Raw genomic sequence first — 23,389 nt, forward strand, 5'->3', positions numbered from 1 at the left:
ACTGATTTCAACTCCTATCCATGAAAGAAGGAGAGCACATACATTTCACGCTGCTGCATCCAATTCCCCCAGCTGTCTGTCTCGGGGATGCTGGAACGAGCTGCCTTCACAGATTGAAATGTTTCAGGCTCAGACGGATGGAATCCAGCCTCCTTCTGGCTCCGGCTCCTCGTCCGTCACCCTAGCCTCTAAGAGTCAGGGGGCTGGACTCACAGAAACCAGTCTTGTCCTGGTAAAACGGGAAGGGAGGAAAAAGAGGAAGGGAGGAGAGAGAGAGAGCAAGAGGGGGGGCGGTGTGGTCTGTGGGAAGAGTTTGGCTCTATGAATCAGGAGAGCTGGGTTCTAGTCCAGGAAACACCTCTGAATAGCTCTGTAAACAAGTCACTTAACCTCTCTGGGCTTGATTTCCCCAAAAGATGATGATGTTGATGATGATGATGACGATGATGATGGTGATGATGGATGACAACAGTAATGATGATGGAGTCTCCTGTCAGAAACAACAAATGAGTCTGGATCAAGCCCATTGTTGGGTAGGGACTGTCTCTATCTGTTGCCTAACTGTACTTTCCAAGCACTTAGTGTAGTACTCTGCACACAGTAAGTGCTCAATAACTATGAATGAATGAATGAATGAATGAATTAATGAATGAATGAGACCCTGCATGAAGGAATTGGTTATAGTTCTAGTGGTTGCGCAGGTCAATCCATCAATCAATCGATGCTATTTATTGAACACTTACTGTGGGCAGAGAATTGTACTGAGCACTTGGGAGAGTACAACAGATTTGGCAGACACTTTTCCTGCCCAGAGTGTGCTTATAGTCTAGTCGGAGAGATAGACATTAATATGAAGAAATTGTTTGTAGTCTACAAGTCTACCAACCTGTCATGTTTCTGCTTGGGGCATAGAGGGCAATGAGCAAGTAATCGGGGAGGGGTACAACATATTGTAAAGTGCATATGTGGTCTTTATCCACATTAGCCAGTTACAGGCTGAACCAGGATTTAACCCGGGGTCTCTTGATCCCCAAACAGTGCTCTTTCCAGTAGACCGACAGCATAAAACAAGGTTAAGTTGGCAGCAAGGCCCAGTGGAAAGACACAGGGCTGAGTGTCAGGAGACAGGACTTGCTGGGTGACTTTGGGCAAGTCAGTTAAGCTCCCTAGAGCCAAATTTCCTCATCTGTAAAAGGGAAATAAGACACCTGCCCTCCCTACTCCTTAGAATTCCAACTGATTTGATTATTTTGTATCTACCCTAGTGCTTACAATAATGCTTGTATCACTTGATAAATATCAGAAGTATGGCCTACCCTCGTGTCTTAGCCTATTGGAAAGAGTTCTGCCCTAGGAGAGTAGTATTGATTTATGTACTCTACTTATTCATTCATTTCACCTCATTCATTCACATACTGGCAAATTTGCTGACTCTTGCTACTCCAGTTGTGCCTTTGTCCTTTCTCCTCCCACTAATTGTATAAACATCCCCTTTTTTATAGAGAATTAGCTATTCTCTCAGTTGTTTTATATCTACCTTGCTCTGATGCCTTTGTGCCTGTCACAGCCCGTCCTCAAGGACATAACTGGTTCTTTGGACATCTTCTTCAGGCATCACCCCGGCCTCTAGGGTCCTGCAGTTCCGCTTACCGATTGAATCTCTATCTGAATCCCTGCAGCCGCAAAACAGGAGAATGAGCAAGGTCAGTCCCACCTACCTTTCCCAGATCACCCAGTTCCCACTTACCTCAGCCGCATATGGAGCTAGACCGACAGGCAGAGTTGGAGAAGGAGAAGTTAGAAGTAATGGCCAAGTGCAAAAGCAATGGCTTGAAATGACCAGGAGTTGGCTATGACACATTTACCATTGTGCACTTTCCTAATTCTGAATCTCCTCAGGGATTACGTCTGACCTGATTTATCTTGTCACTACCCAGATGCTTAGCATAGCACTTGACACATAGTAAGCACTTAAATACCACCATTATTATCACCTTTAGAGTAACTCTGCTGTCCTTCTGGAACTCCTTAGCCCCTGCCTGTTTACTGGGTTGATACTGATTTACTGAAGGAAACCTCTTAGTTTTCCCATTTCCCTGAGGCCCAACTCACCTCAAAAGATGACACACACCCTTACCCAGAGCTTCTATCATTAATTTCAAATTTGTTTGACTTGAGGGCTGCCTCATTCCCCCCAAGGAACTGAATCCAGGAAAGGATATTCACTCCATCTTCACTCCTTTAAAAAACTGATGAGCTCGGGACCAGGCATGAGAACTGCAGCCAGTCAATCATATTTATTGAGCGCTTACTGTGTGCAGAGCATTGTACTAAGTGCTTTGGAGAGTACAACACAACCATGTAACAGACACATTCCCGGTCCACAACTAGCTTATAGTCTAGAGAGGGAGACACACATTAATACAAATTAAAAAATGACAGCTATTTACGTAAGTGCTGTGGGGCTGGGGGAGGTGGGGCGGGGGGTGAGTAAAAGGAACAAGTCAAGGTGAAGAAGGAAGTGGTAAGAGAGGAAATGAGAGTTTAGTCAGGGAAGGCCTCTTGGAGAAAATGTGCTTTCAATAAGGCTTTGAAGGTAGGGAGAGTGACTGTCAGGTATGTAAAGGGAGGGCATTCCAGGCCAGAGATGGGATGTGGGTGAGAGGTTGGCAGTGAGACAGATGAGATCAAGGTGCAGTGAGTAAGTTGGCTTTAGAGGAGAGAAGCGTGCAGACTGGGCCGTAATAGAAAAGTAGCAAAGTGAGGTAAGGGGGGCAAGGTGATTAAGTGCCTTAAAGCTGACGGTAATGAGCTCCTGTTTGATGTGGGGGTGGTGGGCAACCACTGAAGGTTCTTGAGGTGTAGGGAAACATGGCCAGAAAGTTTCTGTAGAAAAGTGAACCGGGTAGCTGAGTGAAATATGGACTGGATTGGAAAGAGGCAGGAAGCAGAGAGGTCAACAAGGAGGCTGATACAGTAATCAAGATGGGATAGGATAAGTGCTTGGATTAACATGGTAGCAGTTTGGATGGAGAGAAAAGGGTGGATTTTAGCGATGTTGTGAAGGATGAACCGACAGGATTTAGTGATAGATTGAAAATGTGTGTAGAATGAGAGAGAGGATTCAAGGACAACGCCAAGGTTTAAAGCTTATGAGACAGAAAGGACGGAGGTGCTGTGATGGTGATGGGAAAGTCAGGGGGAGGACAGGGTTTGGGTGGGAAGATAAGGAGTTCAGTTTTAGACATGTTAAGTTTGAGGTAATGGCAGGACATTCAAGGGTCGAGAACCTGCACAAAGAAATTAATTATAAAAGTTCTTGTGGTTTGTACAGCATCACGTGCACTCTCTTGCCCCTGCCAGTCTTGTTCCTGCTGAAACACAAAGTGCAATTCAAATAATAACAATTGTGGTTTTTGTTAAGTGCGTATTACGTGCCAAAGACCCTGCTAAGCATTGTGGGTAGATACAATGCAATCAGATCAGACACAATCCCTGACCCACACCGGGACTCACAGTCAAAGGGGACTCAGAGGCAGGAGTGGGAGTGAAGCACACTGTGAAGCACATGCAAAAATCTGTGCATGAGAGAAGAAAGAAGTAGCATTGCCCAGTGGATAGAGCACAGGCCTGGGATTCAGAACAACCTGGGCTCTAACCCTGGCTCTTCCACTTTCATTCATTCATTCATTCATTCAGTCGTATTTATTGAGCACTTACTCTACGCAGAGCACTGTACTAAGCTCTTGGAATGTACAATTCGGCAACAGACAGACACAATCCTTGCCCAATAACGGGCTCACGGTCTAAAAGGGGGAGACAGACAACAAAACAAAGCAAGTAGTCAGACATCAATACCTCCACTTGTCTGCTTTGTGACTTTGGGCAACTTACTTCACTTCTCTTTGTCTCAGTTGCCTCATCTGTAAAATGGGAATTAAGACTGTGAGCCCTATGTGGGACTGGGACTGTGTCCAACCCGATTATCTTGTATCTACTCTAGCACTTAGGACAGTGCCATATGCATAGTAAAACCTTAACAAATACCATAAAAAGCAATTTATCATCAAAGGGGCCACCAGATAGCACTAATGCTGTGCTTCAGCATCACAGCCCAGCAGGTGGTAGCCAAGGTAGCCACCTCAGGACCTGATGTGGGTTTTCAACACTCCTTTGAGCCATCGATTTTCAAGATTCCTCCTGAGCATGTACTCAGTGGTACCACCCTACATGGTGCTTCAGTGAGAAAGCTTCACCCCTCATGGCAGAGCCCCAATTTCTGGCTGTTGCAGCTCTCCATTGATTCATTCAATCGTAGTCCTTGAGCACTTACTCTGTGCAAAGCACTGTACTAAGCGCTTGGGAGAGTACAATATAACAAGGGAGTGGGTCAGATTTGGGGGGAGACTTAGCTAACAAGCAGATCGCCAGCACTAACTCCTCCCAGGGTGTTTATGTTGTATCCTGCTTGCAAGTTGGGAGATGGCAAGCTATATCAGCCAACACTGGGTAGCCCCACTGGACTGGTTGCTGTAAGCTCTGCTGTTGGTCAGTGCTCTGCAAATCAAAATAATGAACATAATGATAACTACGGTATTTGTTAAGCACTTACTATGTGCCAAGCACTGTTCTAAGCACCAGGGTAAATACAAGGAAGTCAGGTTGTCCCATGTGGGGCTCGCGGTCTTAATCCCCATTTTCCAGATGAGGTAACTGAGGCCCAGAAAAATGAAGTGACTTGCCCGAGGTCACACAGCAGACAAGTGGCAGAGCTGGGATTAGAATCCATGACCTTCTGACTCCCAGACCCATGCTTTATCCACTACACCTGAGTTCTCACCGTGTTCTGTCATAACTAACTACTGTGGGCAATGACCACACGTGAGTTTAATATGCTACTCCCCTGCCCACCTGCTCACTCAATGCACTCTACATCCAGGGGGAACACCACTGGCAGGGATGAGAGGGAGTGTGAGTGGCACTGAGCAAGTCTCTAGCATGATCATCAGTTCCTCTGGATGAGTCTGGAAGTCCCTGTCCTGAGCTAATCCCGTAGGTCCTGGTGGGAGAACTCCATGACTAGGTGCCAGGGGAATTGCAAAGGAAGAACAAGCTGCCTCACTGACCCCCGAGGAGCTGATAGCCTATGGGGGAGGCAAGATAAACACAGATAAACAGATCTTTTTTTAATGGTATTTGTTAAGCACTTACTATGTGCCAGGCACTGTACTAAGCAATAGAATAGATACAAGCTAATCAGATTGGACACAATTCATATCCCTCGTGGGGCTCACCGTCTTAATCCCCATTTTAAAGATGAGGTAACTGAGACACAGAGAAGTAAGATGACTTGCCAAAGGTCACACAGCAGATGAGTGGTGGAACAGGGATTAGAACCCAGGTCTTCTGATTCCCATGCCCGTGCTCGTTCTCAATTCAAGAGACATGAGCATATAAACATGTAACAGATACATCAGAACACAGAAACATATAAACATTTCAGGCTATGGAGATAAAAGTAAATTCCAAGTGGTTGCTGGAGAAACCGAGCAGGCTTCTCGGAGCCATCAAGTTTTCACTTGAGCTTTAAAGATGGAAGGAACAAGTTGGCTGAGCACGGGTGGAGGGGTGCCTTTCTTGGGGGCAAAGGAGGGGAGAGCATATACCAGTTTGTCCTAGAGGAAAGATCACGGACCTGGGAGTCAGAAGATCAGGGTTCAAATCCCAGCTCTGCCACATGCCTGCCGTGTGACCTTGGTCAAGTCACTTGACTTCTCTCTGCAGTTCCCCTATCTGCAAAATGGGGATTCAATACCTATCCTCTTTTCTACTTAGACTATGAACCCCATGTGGGACCTGATTATCTTCTACCTAACCCCAGTGCTTAGTACAGTGTTTAGCATATAGTGATTAGACTGTAAGCCTGTCAAAGAGCAGGGACTGTCTCTATCTGTTGCCGACTTGTTCATTCCAAGCGCTTAGTAGAGTGCTCTGCACATAGTAAGCGCTCAATAAATACTATTGAATGAATTGAATGAATGAATGAATATAGTGAGCACTTCACAAATACCACAGTTATTATTATTATCAGGTTTGCTGGACTGAAATAGAGAGCAGGAGTTCAACAAATGCAGGCTGATGGGGTCGAGGAGATAAGATGGTTCTTGCAGACCCTTTGCGTTAAATTCCAGAGACCCTCCCAGAGCCCGTTCCCTACCCCACCCTCAGAAGCATCGCTCTGGTTGCCTTTAGCTGGCACGGCCTTGAGAATCAGCCCCATGGAGGAGATACCAGTCCTGGCCCACAGCAGGCCAACTCCACTCCCTCTCAGTTCAATTCAACCTGACACTGGAGAGGGAAGAGAGTTAAAAACAAATAAATAGGATAAAGAGGAAGTGGAAAGTGTACCTTCTCATGTGAAATCTTGTGAGCTTTTGTCCTTATCCCCCCCGTCAGCTCCTTACAAAACAAAGAGTTGAGTGGTGAGAGTCATCGCGCGGCACCTACCCGTTAAAATAAGAACCCAGCTAATCCCCTTCTCTCATCTCCAAGCACATAAAACTCTGTCCTGCCAACTTCCAAGATCTCACTGAGCAGATCAACATACGAAGCTGGGAGCAGGAAATTAGGGTGCAGGGAGTGTGTTTCAAAATTAACATTTATTCTTAGCAAATAATTTCCCCCCAACGTCATTTTTAATCTTTGGAGCATTCGACTTGTACAAATAAACTCATCCAAATGAGGGCTGATGTCCTGAAATCTGACTATAAAAGGAACTCAACAGCCTGGAAGCAGAGGTGGTTTCTGTATTTTCTTCTCTAATTAGACCACAGCGAATAGAGGCCCCGGGGGTTAGTGGCGACAGGAGCGGTCATCAGGGCTTGGGAAAAGTCTGGCACTGAAGTCATGGTCGCGGCTAAAGTGTTGAAGAGGCCATCCTCTCTCTTTTCCTTCATGCCATCCCCAGACCTGGTCAACAATCTTTTCTCCCTTTAACCAGAGAAGCTCATGGAAGTGAGACTGGCGAGGAGCTTGGGTCTGGTTCAAATCCAGGGCCAGGGTGTTACGAGGGCCCAAACTTGCCAACACGATGTGATGCAATCCCAACCTTATAAAACCATTCCTTACCCTCAACTCTCCCGCCTCCATCCCCTCGGTCCGGCTGCTCTTCTGGCCTAAAACTCCCCCCCTCCCTACAATCAAATCTCTCCTAAAATTCCAACGAGTTTTTCCCAATTGATTTCTCAACACTCTGAGAAATCACCCCTTCAGTCAAGTCTAGCATTTATGCACTCATTTATATGGTCCTTACCACTCAGGTATACAGGCATCCTAATAAGCATAATAATACTAATAGCGATGCCATTTATCAACAACTTCCTATGTGCTAAGCTCTGGGGTAGAAACAATATAATCAGACAATCCCCCTCAGCCTCTGACTCTCATAAAGCTGAGGGAGTGAGGAAGAGAGAGCAGATTCCTCAGTGACTGTAGATTAAATACTTGATTACTACGTTGAGCATATTCTTTTAAATCGGTAGCATCACCCTAAAATTGCTCACTTCAAGGAGTACTTACCCATCTTCCCCTGACCAACTACAACCAAGTAAAGTAATATTACTAGTTCTGGAGTTACTCTGATTCTCCTCCAAAGCCAGGGGGGCTTTTATTTGAACCAAGTTGGTCACAAACTGAATTTATTTCAATTCTTTTTGAGGGAAAGTTAATTAAAGAAGAAAAGAGCAACTAATAAAATGTGTGGCATCTTCCCAAGGAAATTCCTGTCATGGTCAGATCTGGTGAAATAATAAGATTCATTTTCAGTTGTCTGCCTGATGACCTACTTGTATTTGGAGCCAATGGGAGAGGTTACTCTGGATTTAGGGCAGAGAGGAGAGTTTTCACAATTAATCTGGGTGGAGCGGTGGTTCTAGTTTATATTTTAGCTTTAAACATAATCCCCAAAGAGCCACTTTTCTTAGGACTTCGCGACTCAAGCGAGCAGGAATAAACTGGGCAAAGTCATAATCAAAATATACATTTTTCCGCAAAGGAAAAGCCAGTCCCAACAATACTGACATTTCGGGGTTCCCCAGGTGAAAGTGAGGAAGCAAGCGCAAGACATGGGCAACCGTTGGACCCAAAATGAGTATTCAACTCAAGTCAGAATTGATGCATCCAAGGAATTACACATTTGGATGCAGATACCCAAGCTGCAGGGTTAGGGAAAAGATGTCAGCTTCCAACTGAACCAGGAAAAGAGACTGAGAAACTCAAATACCTTTCGATCCACACCAAGCTCGATTTGCCAAGGGTAGGTGAACCTATTTACAAAAAGCTCACTGTGCTTGCTACGTGAACAAGCAGCATCAGGTTAACATTAAGAGATGCACATTGCAACACTCTGGATCAGCCTCTTCATTGGTCTCCCAGCTTTCAGCCTCTACATACTTCAGCCTATATGAACAAGCTGATACCCAGGTTATAGTCGTCAAATATGACTTGCCATCCTTTCCTCCCCTTTGCAAACATCCCCAATGGCTACCCATTACCCTCTACAAGCAAGAACTTCTTACCATTGTCTTCAAAGATCTTCCCCAACATTCCCCATCTCACGTATCAGCTCTCTTATCCCTCTCCTCCCCAAATCGCACTCCTTGCTCTTCCCAAGATGACCTTCTAATGTACTTCATTTTCAACTTTCCCTCTTCCATTACCTCCCTCATGTTATTCATCCTGTCTGGAACTCCCTCCCACTTCAAATCCACATGAGGCCACAGCACTTGTCATTTTCAAAAGCTTGCTGGATAGCTACCTCCTCCAAGTTCCAGTTCTGCCACTTGCCAGTTGTGTGACTTTGGGTAACTCTGGGAATTCAATGCCTCTTCCCCCTCTTACTTATACTATGAGCCCTACATGGGACAGAGACTGTGTTCAAGCTGACTATTTTATATTTAACCCCACACTTAATATACTGTTGAAATGCAAAGTAGATACTATAGTCATTGGTAATAGCATTTATTGCTATTTATAATTCAACTGGTCAAAATAAATAATACATATATATGTGTATATATATATATACACACACACATGCATATGTGTATATATGCACATATACATATGTATGTATATGTGTATATATACACGCACACACACACATATACATGACTTCCAAAGGGAAGGAAAATTAATGTTAGAGTCAAGTGAAGGGATGACATGGCTCAGGGTTATGGGAAATGAAATGCTGAAAACTTGTTGGAAGAGGGGGGGTTAAATGTGGGACTTTGAATGTGGGGAGAGCTGCTGTCTTTTGTAAAGAAGGGGATAGGTATCTTAATCTCATTTTACAGATGAGGAAACTGAGGCACAGTGCGGTTAAGCAACTTGGACAAAGTCAGACAGCAGACAAATGGTGGAAGCGGCAGTAGAACCCAGATCCTCTGACTCCCAGGCCCATGCTCTTTCCTCTAGGGCATGCTGCTTCTCAATTGCAGCAGGAGGGATTGTGGTCAAACAAAATTTTAAAATACCCTAAAAATAAAGATATTAAATTCTGTAATGTGATCCCCAGAGAGGTTGGGGAACCCCTTTCCCTGAAGAGTTTGGAAAATTGACAAACTAAACAATAAGTTTGGGCGATGCTGTGCTTAGAGGCAGGGGGGTTGTTATTTTGTTTATTTTAATGGTATTTTTTAAGGGCTCACTCTGTGCCAGGAACTGTACTAAGCGCTGGGGTAGATGCAAGGTAATCAGGTTGGACACAGTCCATGTCTCACATCTGGCTCACAGTCTTAATCCCCATTTCCCAGGCACAGAGAGGTGAAATGACTTGTCCAAGATCACCCAGCAGACAAGTGGCAGAGCCGGGATTAGAACCCAGGTTCTTCTGACTCCCAGGCCTGTGTTCTATTCATTAGACCATGCTGCTTCTTTAAGGAGCTTGACCAGAAAGGTCACTTGCATCACAAACGTGTTAGCCTGGGCCAGTTAAAAAGGGCACTGACCCAGTCGCCCGCTTGATCCAACTCCTCGGAAGGCACAAGACCCTTGTCCTCAAGGGAAATATTAGGAACTCACATATTCCAGGATAGTCTTGAACAAGAAAACTTCCATTTATACTATCTTCCATTCACAGCACTCCTGTTCCCTGCCTGCTAGAAGCTCTAGACTGTTAGCTTGTAGTGAGCAGGGAGTGTGTCTCCCAACTCGGTTATCTTGTGCACTTCCAAGTTCCACACACTGTAAGTGCTCAATAAATAAGATGGATTGATTGCTGGTGGAATTCCCCAGCTTGTACCCAGCACACCTGCTCGCTGCCTGAAGAGACCTTGAAATGATATGATTTGGATTCTTCTTTTTCCAGTTATTCCTGCTATTTCTTGGGGACCAGCCCAAAGTCACTGAGATGAGCAGGCACCCCTCTGAGGGGAGTCAGAAAGATAAGCAAATGCACTTTTGCTGTTAGCATCCTTTGTATTATCGTGAAGGTTTTGGTTCCCTTCCTCATTTTTCTTCCCTGGGTCTGTTGATGGGGCTGGAAACCAGGATCAGCAGGATCATCTGCTGCTAGAGCTAAGGACTTTTCCATGGCCTCCCCTGACTAAGCCCTCATTTCCTCTTCTCCTCTTCCCTTCTACATCACCCTGATTTCTCCCTTTATTCACTTATGTACATATCCGTGATTTATTTCTTCATATTAATGTCTGTCCCTCCCTCTTCACTGTAAGCTTGTTGGGGGCAGGGAACATGTCTACTAACTCTGTTATATTTTTCTATAGTTCTCTTCCAAGCACACAGTGCAGGGCTCTGCACACAGTAAGCACTCAGTAAATACGATCGATTGATTGATTGATTCTGGGTCCTAGTGCAAGTCCTATCCTTATTTCTTTCTTCCCAGGAGTTGGGGAAGCTTTAATGAAAGTTGGCTAGTGAGGGGAACTCAGCACATGAGGGGTGTCGTTGCTTCAGATTACCCAATTATCAACCCAGCCAGCTGTCAGTGGCTAATATGCCAGCCTAGAGAGGATGTCCTCCAGTCACAGAAGCCAGGGTGTTAGGAATGACTTCCTGGTTTAGTAAGGGATTTAATTGTTCTGTGCCTCCTAACAACACTCCAGGACTCTGAGGCAGTAGGACATTGCATTGAAGTCTTTTTCTCATGCCCCAAAAGCCAAGGCCTTACTCAACCGGTCAATGAGAGGCAGAGGGCAAATGGGTCACAGGCATTCACCTGGGAGGAAAGGGCATACTGAAACAGGCCAAACTCGGCAGCCCTTTCAAGAAAGCCTCCAGTTTAGAAGAGCCAGTCTGCCACTCTTCCTTGTATCTGTACCGACCAGTCCAGTTTCAGTCAGGGGGTTCCTTAAGCAGTTCGGAATTTCTGAAAAAGTCTGTTCAATTATCACCCCGAAAAAGCCTTCTGGAGTCACTGTAAACACGCTGCGGGGAGGGTTTTTGTGGCTCTGGCTCTATTAATTCATAAAGAAAATTGGATCCGGTCCCCTGTCACTGCGTTTCTCAAGGAGCTCTTCAATAATGCATGGAGGCTCAGAATGTCACACACGTGTGCTACCAGACACGGCTTACAAATGAAGGCATCTCAGCCCAGGGCAGGGATTACTGTTTCAGTGCTGTTTGCTCCCAAGTCAGAAACGTGGAAGAGGGAGGGAAATGAACATACAGAAACACACAACCCATAGAGGCACACACAAACGCCGTCAAAGGGAACCATTTCAGGCCGACTTTGGGGAAGAAAGGGTAAATGGACCCAGCCACCCCGAGAACGGAAGGGACCAGTTCTTCAAGCCAAGCCCTGATTAGCTCCAAGCACCGGAGAGTCCCAGCGGACTGGCCCTCACTCCTTCCCACGTCGCTTTGCCAAAGGGATGTTCTTTTTCCGATCAGCTCGCCACCCAGCTAGCCTATTCCCAGGAGCCTGGGTGAGGATGCTGGGAGCCAGAGCCACTCGCTGGTGAGTGGAAAGAACTTTGGGTACTACATAGGCAGGAGGAACCTGAGGGACTCTGGGGGACAGCGGAGTGGTTGCCTCGAGCCACCGGCCAACCAGGGCTGCCACCCAGACCCAGGCCCAACCACCACGGTGTCTCCGAAGGGTCAGACTCGCTGGATCGCTGAGTTGGGGTGGAGCTCCTGAAAGAGAAAGCCACAGGGTCCAGCACAGCTTCGGGAGCCCACTTCCATGAGCCCCACCCACACCTCCCCACCAGCCTGACAAGTCCACCTCCCCTGGGGCTCCCGCTACAGCATGGCCCATACTGCCTAGCCAGCATGGGTTGCTAAGGTTTGGGAGGGGGTGGCCAGAGAGGGTAGACTCAACTCTAACAGTCTTGCACACCTGGGAGCTGGCTCCGGGTATTTCCTTGGGGTTGTGACCTTGGAGGAAACAGTCCTCTAGGTAGCCCGTAAGCTCTTTGAGGGCAGGGAATCTGTCAGTTTATGGTTATAGTGTACTCTCCCAAGCGCTTAGTACAATGATCTGCACACATTAAGTGCTCAATAAATATAACCGAATGAATGAAAAGGAAACCTGCAGACCCGGCTCAAGACACGGAGGAAAAGAAAGTGCCCAGTAAGTGCTGTGAAAGCTACTGCTTTTCTCTTGAATGCAAAGCGATCGAGTGGCAAGAACCCGTGTTCTAAAAAGAGGTTGTGCCTCACCCCTGTGCCTGCCCCAGCCTCAGAGCTCGGAACTCTACAGGGGCATCAGAATTCCTGCTCCTAGCGGAGTCTGTCAGGTTTACGTTTCTAGGCCATTTTGTGCTTTAATAACTTTCAGTCAGGGAAACAATACAGGTTTTTATTCAAATATTTATGCAAAACAGAAAGCACACCCACAGGTTTGCATGCTGCCCACGGAATCGGGGTGGGATTTAGGGAGCAAAAACAACGAATGGCCCCGGGGAGTGACAGGTCGGTAGTTGTCGGATTCCTACTGTTTCCATCATCTTTAACCTTCAGAGCCAAAGTGATCCAAATGTCCGAAAAGCCTATTACAACCCCAAACCTTAGTTCCATTTTCATGTCCAAATGAAATTCCTGACTTCTGGACCCTCTGTGGGGTTCTGAATCAGTGTTAACGTATTTGGTGTAAAACCTTGAGGACAGATCAGCGAAACTGGCTTGATTCCCCATTTTCTACAGCCTGGGAAATGTTGATTTCGCATAGGGAAAGTCTGACCCCTCATCTCCCCTCAGCCCAATGGTCTAAGGATCAGAGCTGCAGCAAATTAATCATCTCAAAGGACTTTGGCATGGGAATGGGGAATGCAGAAGTTCCGTTCCTACAAAATTCTTCATAAACACCCAGAGGTAGAAAGCATTATCTCCACTGGCTGGCTGAGGCAGAAACTGGCTGAAAAATGAATCCGATCTCTGGGTCTACACTAACGAATTAGAGAGAAAACTGAAATACCCCCTTGGTATCGATTGTCCCAATGTTTATATAAAACACTTGTAATGTCTAGACCGCTGAGTTAGCTGAGAACAAGGAGGGAGGAGATGTTTTAAGGACACTGTGAAATAAAGTCTCAGACAGTGCTTCACCCCGCTGAAAATCAGGAATCAGTGATGGAGGAGAGACCAACAAGGTGCACTGCCCTCAAGAAGGGACCAGTTCTTTTTGAGCAAGAGCTCAGTAAGAACATTAGAGACAAGGAGGCAAGGAGGCTGCAAATATCATATATGACAAACAAAACAAGTGATAGCTTTTTGGTATTCAAATATGTGGCCGGGACTCCGGGTCCCACGATGGTCCTTTTATTCACTCAAAAGTGAATTTCACCATCGGTGGTGTCTTTGAGTACAAAGGACCACGACACGTAATATATCTGAAGAGCGGCAACTAAGCCCAAACCTTATTTTCAGCCTTCAATTGTCAGGATCGTTTCCTAGCATAGACTTGGCCTGTGCATCGGGGGCTGGATTTCAATTTATCCTTAATTTAGTTGACTAAACTCCCTTGCTTTTTGATCAGGTATCACAATCTTGAGTCTCACCTCCAAGTGCCTTTCAGAAATGAAAGTGAGCAGCTAAATAAGCCACTTTATTGTTCACTTCCTCGGTGTCTGGACTCAAGAAAGCTGTCTTGGAAAGGAGGCAAAAGATTTCTGCAGAGTTCCCAAAAGGAAATAACATCTGAGAACAAGAACAGCATTTTCAGTTACAGCATCAAATTACCAGCACTGCTAAGTTTGACACTTCAGGCCCTAACCAGGTCAGTGAGTCAGGTCAAAAAGCACATACACACACACACACACACACACTCGCTCACCCGTGCATGCCATCCAACTGGATGAACTATAATGGTAGAGGGGACAAGGGGGTAGCTTGTTAAACATTTTGTAGGGACAGTGATCAAGACGATGGAGTTTACCCTAGGATCCAAGCTGAGCTCCTCAGCGTTGACTTTTTGCTCTGAAAAACTAGCTGTCCTTGATTCCACAGAAAAGTCCATCCATACGGCTCTAAATCATCCAGCACACTTACGACAAGAGAGGAGGCTGTAGATTAAGACAGATGTCGGCAATGAGTAGGGGGAGTGTTTACCACGTCCTTCCTTTTTTTCCCCAACGGTAGTTCTAAAGCGCTTACTTTGCACCAAACACCCTACTGAGCGCTGAAGTGGATACAGGATAATCAAGTTGGACCCACTTCTTGTCCCACAAAGGGCTCACAGTCTTAATCCCCATTTTACAGAGGAGGTAACTGAGGCCCAGAGAAGTTAAGTTGACCAAGGTCACTTACAGCCAGGATTAGAATCGGCATGAGAGCTTACTCCTGAAGAGCAAGTTAAACACCACCTTCCATCTGAGGGAGATTTAGACGTGGGAAAGGGAAGAAAATGTGGACGCTTTCCCTCTGCACAGTTTTTGCTGCTGCATGGAAAAACATCCATTATCTACAAACAAGGTTGCGACTTGTAAATCCAAATCCAATTCAGTTCTCGCAGGACCCCAGACGGAATCGGGTAGAAGAGGAGGGGAGAAGGGTTGACATACAGGAAAGGTGCAGGCCAATACCAACACGACAAATTCTTCAAAAGGGGCAGAAGCTGAACTGGCGGGGGGCGGGAGGGGGAGACAGTCTCAAGCTGGAGCAGGCAAATGCCAACGTAACAGGAAATCGGAAGCCTTTGATTGCCACCAGGAAGGTAGGACAATGAAAGGAGAAAGTAAATATCAGCTCTCTGGATGTCAACCCTTTTGCTCTCACTAAAGCAGTACAAGACTGACAGAACAGAGGTCACCTTGTGAGTTGGGAGAGAGTTGGAGAGCAGTGGCCACTGGGGACCTGCCTCTTCTGAACAATGAGCCCCACCAGTCAAAGTTCAAAAACCCAGCCTTGTCCCAGGGGGCTTTTCATGAGCAGAGCATAGTGTACACAAACTGGAGCATCCAAAGCCAAGGTCCGCCACCTGTGCTAATCTCCTCCGGGGCGTCTCATTGCCCTGATAACATAGGCTTACTGTGCTTCTCTATAAAGTCCACCTGTACCGAATCAGTCACTCATGTCTATTGAGCACCCGCTGCGTGCGTTGCACCGTATTAAGGGCTTAGGAGGGTGCGGGAGAGGTAGAAACGTGATCCCTGACACCGAGGAGCTTTCAGTCTAGCAGGAGAGAGGGACAAAATTTATAGGTGCTCAGTACAGTGCTCGCTCGGTAAATACCATGTGATGATAATGAAAAGATTGAAAAAGTTGGCTACGTGGATAAGCAAGTGCTTAGACGGGAGAATACGTAAATCGATGTATCGAGAAGCGCTACAAGTGGCTGTGAATATATAAGAGCTGAGGTGAACTTCCAGCTGAAGGGCATAACCTACGAAGAAGAAAAATTAATTCTCACAGAGGTGGAATTTCAGGAAGGCTTTGAAGACGAGGAGAGTCGCGATCTGACGGATCTGAAGAGGGAGTATCAGCCAGGAGGAAGGATGCCAGCCCAGGGTTGAGAGTGGGATGAGAACGAAGCACAGCGAACAGGTGAACGTAGGGGAAACAGAGGGTGAAGTGGGAGGAGAGTGGGCTCAAGTTGATATCAAACCATTAATGCCTCTATCCATAACTAAACTTTTAGGAGAAACAAAGAGTGCCAACTGAGGTAAAGTGGGAGGAGAGCGGGCTTAAGTCAATGTTGAACCCTCAGGGCCACTAGGCACAACAAAACTCTCACTTGCCACTATTTGCTGTCAGCAGGAGGGGCTTCCGCCTACCCAAACTCTCCGCAGTCATTTTATTATTCTAACAAACCTTAAAGAAAATTAGACATAGGGACGAAGGACAGGCCAGCTCTCCTCACCAAAATCCTGACCGTGCCAAGATGATATTACAAGATTGACTGCCCGAATAACTGTCCTCTTTGCTCCTTGCCAATTACTGCTTCCGTTCATCCCACTCCTTCCCAGCTACTGATTTATGTGCCGCTGAAAACCCAATAACCAAGAAACCCACTGTCACAGGTCTCTTGAGCAACCACCAAGGCCCCCTCCGATTTAGAATAAACCCTTCCTCTTTCCCCAGGGCTGTGTTACCACTAAATTATCAAGGGAAGAAAAGGTGCAAAATTTCACTTAACCCAATAGCACTGAAAAAGGTTAATCCGGGCCAATGCGGAGTATTATTTTTCTCTCTCCCGGTGTCAGTGTCAGAAGGATCTGTTCACCAAATATGCTGGCCTTCGGCCAGAGATTTATTCTGTTTGGGTTGTGTGCCTGACTCGTCTGGTCAGGGCCATTTCCTCCCAGAGAGGATGATGGGTTTGAGGGAGACAGAGGAAACTTATATGGAGATGGCAACCATTTATACGGCACCTTTCAAGGGAGGAGCTCAGACAGATTCCGTCCTTAACCCCTTTTCCCTGAGACCTAGAACCAGGCCAGCCAGCTCACAGGCTCTCTGTAAATACTACTGAGGATGCTGATGGAGTACAAATTGTTTAAATGATTTGTGCCAAGCTGCCCAATAGCAGCCCTCCACTCCTATCATAGAATCCTAATTCTCTTTTTACAGCACTCACTGTGATTCTTCTTCTGTCTCTGGTTTGACCTTATTTTCTTCTAAATCTCTTTTTAATTCTCCCTTTTAGAGCTCCACCCTCATCTGGGGGGGGGGGGGAGGAGAGGGTAGGATAATCATTCCACCCCTGATATGCAGTGTCTCCCTGACTAGGCTCAGGGGGCAGGAGACTGAATTTTACCTCTCCCCTCCCTTCTCTCTGCTCTCCTCCTCCCTTGATCTCCTTTTCCTTCTCCACACACACACACGTGCGCACACCCCCCCCCCCCCAAAAAAGATGAAAAAAATGGTACCAGCCTCACCACCATTTCCAGAACCACTCTCAGGGGAAAGCAAACTCCATCAGGCTAGAGTACGAGTTTTTGCAGGTTTTTAGGCAAATGGATTTTCACAGCCCTTCTCGTGAAGCCCTTGGAAATAAGAAGATCTGCTGGTTTCATTTGCCCCTGAAAAGAAGTTCTGAATGGCATTTTTCAAATTAGTCAATGTCGCTATCTCTTCTGTACATTTAACTGAGCTCTCAGTTAACAACTCAGAATCCAATGCTTCCCCCTTCTAAGAGGAAATCATCCTCTATCACCTTGAGTCTTTTTTTTAAAAAAACAGGACCTGAAAGGACTTACTATGGCAGAGAAACAGACAAGACACTGTCATTTCTCTCTGTCCTCAACTAACCCATTGTTCGACAGCTCACATCTTTTTTTTTTTCAAAAATTCTTCCTGAAGTTCGAAACTTTTGAAAACACGTATAATGGACAGCTATGCTTAATTGATGTTTATTTCACATTTGGTCTGTAAACTTTTTTTATTTAAAAAAAAACCATTGTCAATAGCAGTGTCTGCCGACTAGGGTGAAACAAAGTGGTCTTTCAGGTCTCGAAAATTGAATATTGAAAACATTGACGCAGAAACGCAGATGTAAACATGGGTCTCAGACCTCCACACTGCACTGTTTGACCTTCTGAGTTTATCAACGATACGGTCTGAACAAAGAAAGCAAAGAAAATGACTTTTGATACTGAAAAGCTCCGTTGTCAGTCACTGTACAATTGGCAATTTCGTCTGTCTTTTCAACTTCTTTTTACCCCGGAGAGATTGAATCAAGAAGCTTCTCCCAGAGAATTTCCACACCTCTGTCTTTAAAAGCGGCGGTTTAAAGTATCCCAGATACCCTGGGCCCATGACAAGGGTTAGTGAGATTGACTATATATCCTTCAGGCAGTTGCACTGGGAGAAGGAGGTCCCATATTTAAGAGAGAAATTTAGGATGAATGGTGTGGCGCGGGCTAATGGTACCCGGAGTAACACGGTAGTCTGCGGGATTAATTACTCCTCCCCTGATTCATTATCTTCATATTTACACGTGGAAAAGGCAATCGCACCGGGGACGGACACGACAGTGCGGGGGGAGTGTGCAGAGATTTCCCCTTTTCCCCCCCGCCCGGGAAATATCCAGATCAAAAGGACAGTTACCGGATTCTGTGGAGACATGAAGGATTTAAAAACCTGCATCGCAAAACGGTCACTTTGAAGGACAGAGGAAGTTTTTCTGTGGTTGTGGCGGCTTTTTGCACGTCAAGTCCCGCAATCATTAAAATGGCAGACTCGATACCCATCAGGGAGTAAGATCTATTTGCCCCCGATGTTCGCTACCAAAATAGTGCGTATTTACAGTCCGGAGGGGATCAAAACAAGCGAGCGGTGAGCCAAATTCTGTGCTGTAATAAGCGTGCCATAGCCCAGGCTACAACTCCCCTCCTGACGCCGCTCGGGACCATGACCTTTTTCTGGGCCTTCTGGGGAGGGGGACGGGGACGGGGACGGGGACGGGGACGGGGAGCAGGGCACAGCTCTCTGCCCAAGCCCGCCCTTCGGGGCCTGCCTCCATCGGCGCTGGCAGATTTGGCCCGCACCCCTCCTTCCAGTGATGGCGCAAAATACCTTTATGAAACAAATACTGCATGAGGAGCACCAGGCCGGGCCCCGGGGACCTGGGCCCAGACCCCCCCACCGGAGGGGGGATAATACTAGGGAGCCCAAGGCGGGGGTGAGGTGGGGCAAGGGAGGAGGAGGGGGGAAGGACCAGCCCGACCGGGTCGGTCCCGGGTCCTGTCGGTCCCGGGTCCTGGGGAGCGTTGGCGCTTTCGGCCTTCTAAAAACGAAGGCATTTTCCGCTTCCCGGGACGGGGTGGGGGGAGCGGGAGGGTTGCGGGGAGGGGATGCAAGGCCGCCGCAGGTACCCAGGCCGCTCAGCTCCCCTCCCTCCCTCCCTCCCTCCCCTCCCTCCCCTCCCTCCGGCCGGTCCCTCTCCCTCGGTCCGGCCGGGGGTCCGGGGCGTCCAGCCCCGCCCGCCCCCGGGGGGGGGTGGGAGGCCCGGCCGGCCCGACGGGGTGTCCGCCCCTCAGACCATCCGCTTCCCGTCCACCCGGCAGAGGATCTTCTTGAAGGCCCTGCGGAAGTCGTGGTTGAAGATGGTGTAGATGACGGGGTTGAGGGAGCTGTTGCAGTAGCCGAACCAGAAGAAGAACTTGAAGAGGGTCCGCGGGACGGCGCAGCACAGGGCGGTCAGCGTGTAGGTGAAGAAGAAGGGGAACCAGCAGACGACGAAGACGCCGATGACGACGGCCAGCACGAAGGTGAAGCGCTTCTCGCGGTTCTGCCGCCCGCGCCAGCGCGACCCCTTGGCCCCGCGCTGCCCGTCGTCGTCGTCGTCGTCGTCGTCGGGGCGGCGGGGGGGGGGGGGGGGGGGGCCGGGCTGGACGCGGCCGGTCTTGGGCTTGGAGGGCCGGCGGGGCGGCGGCGGGGAGGAGGAGGAGGCGGCGGCGGCGGCGGCGACGGGGGCAGCGGCGGCGGGGGCAGCGGGGCCGGGACCGTCGGGGGGCCGCTCGGCCCGCTCGGACGACGAGCTGTCGTCGGGGTCCGGGCCGTTGGCCTCCGGGCGGCAGGGGGCGCTGTCGTCCGGCTCCCCGGCGCGCGCCCCCGCGGCGGGCGCCCCCGCCGCGCGCGCCTCCGCGGCGCCGTTGAGCTTGGCCGGCGGCGGCGGCGGCGGCGGCGGGAGCGGGAGCCCGTTGGGGCGGGCGCGGTCCCGGCGGGGGCGGCGGGGGCGGGCGCGCGCGGCGGGCACGCGCGTGCGGCGCTTGGCGATCTGGTAGATGCGCACGTAGACGAGGATCATGATGAGGCAGGGGGCGAAGAAGGAGCCGATGCAGGAGGCCACGACGTACCACTTCTGGTCGTTGATCTCGCAGAGCGGCTCCACCTGCTCGCCGCCGCCCTTCTTCTCCAGGGAGATGAGCGGCGGGAAGGAGATGACGGCCGAGATGACCCACACGGTGAGGATGATGCCCTTGATGCGCCGCGGCGTCCGCTTGAGGTTGTACTCGATGGCCTGCGTGATGGACCAGTAGCGGTCCAGGCTGATGGCGCACAGGTGCACGATGCTCGAGGTGCAGAACAGCACGTCCAGCGCCAGGTAGATCTCGCACCACGCCTTGCCGAAGTACCAGTAGCCCATCACCTCGTTGGCCAGCGAGAAGGGGATGACCAGCGTGGCCACCAGGATGTCGGCCGAGGCCAGCGACACCAGGAACAGGTTCTGGGGGGCCTTGAGGGCCCGGCTGGTGAAGACGGCGATGATCACCAGCACGTTGCCGAAGACCGTCAGCAGCATCAGCAGCCCCGCCAGGCTGACCAGGGTCAAGGTCACCTGCAGCGAGTAGGGGGTGGCCCGGGCGCCCCCCGGGGCCGTCCCGTTGGGGGTCCAGTTGCCCCCGTCCGCCCGCAGGGCCCCCATGGGGGTGATGCCCCCCTCCGCCAGCGGCTGGTCCTGGTGGAGCATCCACCCGGGCCCCGGCCTTTACCTGTCTCTTCTTCCTCCTCCTCCTCCTCGTCCTCCTCCTCCTGACCGTCCCGGCTGGGGAGGGTCTTCCCCCACTCGCCCCCTCGCCCCTCGCATAGAGCGCCGGGCTCTGTCGTCCAGCGCCCCGGGAGGGAGGGAGGGAAGGCCCGCCGGCAGGACTGGCCGGAGCCGATCAGCGGTCCGCGGCCTCAGTTTCCCCCGGCGGCGGAGGCGTGGAGATGGCAACGGTCGCAGCGCAACGGCCGGGAGACGAGAGTCCGGCTCTGGCTCTCCCTCCCCGGCAGATCCAAGTTGGATTTCCAAGAGGCGGGGCCCGCGGGTGGGGGGCGGGAGGGGGGGCCGGGGGAGGTGGGGAGGGGGTGGGGAGCGATCCGTATTTCTCAGGAGGAGAGGCAGGAAAAATAAACAACCATCGCTGGTCTACCTCCGGCGCCGGAGGCTTCCGACAGCAAGTGGGCTTCGCCCTGGCTGGAGAAGGGGGGGACGGGGGCGGGGGCTCTTCGTCAGTCGGACAGCCTCCTTATCGGAGGCTGCGCCCACCCCGGGCTCGGGAAAAATCCTCTCGTCGGGCCGACACGCGTGTGTGTGTGTGTGTGTGTGTGTGTGTGTGTGTTTGTGTGAGTGCCGGGGACGGGTGGCCGCCCGGCCCGCTGCAGGGCAAGGGGCTTTCCAAACTTATCCGCCCGCCGGGGTGTGGACCGGCCCGATGGCCGGGCGTCGATTCGCCCCCTTCCCCCGGCTCCGGCTGGCCGCTGCACGGTCACGTCCTTCCCTCCTCGTCCTCCTCTTCCCCACCCAGTTGCTCAGGCCACGTCCCCGAGGAGTCTTCCCTCCTGCGGGCGGCGGGGCGGTCCGGGCGGGGGGCCGGGGCCCGGCTGGAGGGAGGGCGGCTCGGATCTCCGCCGGAGCCGTCGGAGCCCCCCTCACCGTGGACTGGTTTTATAGCCCCGGGATGGAGCCGGCGTTGCCCGGCAGCCAGCGTCAGCCCCCACGTGGGAACCTCACCCCCTCCTCTACACACACAACACACACCCTGGCCCCTCTCCGACCCCTCCCCTCCCGTCTCTCGGCTCCCAGCGGCCGGACGCCGGCGGAGCCTCGAACGGGACGGGGGTGGGCGGGTGGGGAGAGGCCCCAGGCGGAGCCGCCGGATTCCCCGGGATGGGGGCGAGGGAGGGAGATGCCCGCGACGGCGGCACCGGGCGCAGCGGCGAGGACCGGCGGGGAGGGGGGCGGGGCCGCCCCGCAACCGGCGGCTAGGGAAGGGGGAAGCCACAGTGGAAGGCGTGGCCCGGGCGGGTGAGAAGATCGGGACACGACGAAGGGAGAAGGCGAATTTTCTTCGAGGCTCCCCTGCTCGGCCCCGGCCCCGGCCCGGCCCGGCCGCTGCCTTCCCCTGCCCGAGGCTCCGCAAGCCTCCACTGACCCCTGCCGGCCGCGCGGGCGCATTGCAGCGGAGCCCGGCCCCGCTCGCCCCCCGCTCGCCCTCCGCCTCGCCCCCCGCCTCGCCCCCCGCCTCGCCCCCCGCCTCGCCCCCCCATTCGCCCCCATTTCCTCGGAACCGGCTTGCAGGAACCCGCCCCGGAGTGTCCCACACTCCCAGTCACTGATTCTCCAGGAGCAGTAGTCCCGTAAGTCCCTGGCGTTGCCCTGCCAGGGAAGCAGCGTGGCTTTAGGGGAAAGAGCCCGGGCTTGGGAGTCAGATCTGGGTGGTGGGTTAGAGAAGCGGCGTGGCGCAGGGCTGAGAGCACGGTCTGAGGAGGCGGAGGCCATGGGTTCTAATTCCGACTCCGCCACCTGTCAGCTGGGTGACTGGGGGCAAGTCACTTCACTTCCCGGTGCCTCGGTGACCTCATCTGTCAAATGGGGATGAAGACTGCGAGCCTCACGTGGGACAACCTGATTAGCTTGTATCTACCCCAGCGCTTAGAACAGTGCTTGGCGCATCGTAAGCGCTTAACAAATACCAACATTATTATTATTATTATTATTATTATTAATCCCGCCTCCGTCACTTATCAGCTGTGTGACTTTGGGTAAGTCACTTAACTTCTCTGGGCCTCAGTAACTTCATCTGTCATGAGCCCCCTGTGGGACAACCTGATTACCTTATATCTGCCCCAGCGCTTAGAACAGTGCTTGGCGCATCGTAAGCGCCTAACAAATACCATGATAACAATAATTATCATTATTAACTTCTGCCCGGCCAAGAGGGGTTATTCCTAATCACTCTGAAAGTGTGTAAGCCCATCGGAAAGATGGCGGCAATGGACCGAAAGGCCCCTCGGCTCCACCAATTGTCAACTGAGTGACCTTGGTCGAGTCACTTCACTTCTCTGGGCCTCAGTTACCTCATCTGTAAAATGGGGATGAAGACTGTAAGCCCTGTGTGGGACAACCTGATTACCTTGTACCTAGCCCAGTGCTTGGCACAGAGTAAGCGCTTAACGGATACCGACATTATTATTACCCACAGAAGCTCTTGATTTGTAATAG

At 50.5% G+C, this 23,389-nt stretch overlaps 2 protein-coding genes and 1 long non-coding RNA gene across 3 annotated transcripts; 1 reads left to right on the forward strand and 2 right to left on the reverse strand.

The window, feature by feature from the left end:
* Positions 1-448: 448 nt before the first annotated feature.
* On the reverse strand, positions 449-19,297 carry LOC120638881. The gene is made up of 4 exons (XR_005660905.1): positions 17,337-19,297; positions 6,409-6,459; positions 1,538-1,673; positions 449-490 (listed from the first exon to the last, which is right to left on the reverse strand). It is a non-coding gene; the product is annotated as an uncharacterized LOC120638881 (long non-coding RNA).
* Positions 19,298-19,369: 72 nt separating this feature from the next.
* Positions 19,370-21,206, reverse strand: ADRA2A (adrenoceptor alpha 2A). The gene has a single exon (XM_029080803.2). It carries the CDS (start codon positions 20,870-20,872, stop codon positions 19,436-19,438), a length of 1,437 nt encoding a protein of 478 aa, XP_028936636.1. The 5' UTR covers positions 20,873-21,206; the 3' UTR covers positions 19,370-19,435.
* Positions 21,112-22,503, forward strand: LOC114817158 (basic salivary proline-rich protein 2-like). The gene is made up of 2 exons (XM_029080270.1): positions 21,112-21,212; positions 21,516-22,503. Exons 1-2 carry the CDS (start codon positions 21,112-21,114, stop codon positions 22,501-22,503), a joined length of 1,089 nt encoding a protein of 362 aa, XP_028936103.1.
* Positions 22,504-23,389: the final 886 nt, after the last annotated feature.

This window comes from Ornithorhynchus anatinus, chromosome 16, assembly GCF_004115215.2.
Source record: "Ornithorhynchus anatinus isolate Pmale09 chromosome 16, mOrnAna1.pri.v4, whole genome shotgun sequence".
NCBI classification, from domain to species: Eukaryota; Metazoa; Chordata; class Mammalia; order Monotremata; family Ornithorhynchidae; genus Ornithorhynchus; species Ornithorhynchus anatinus.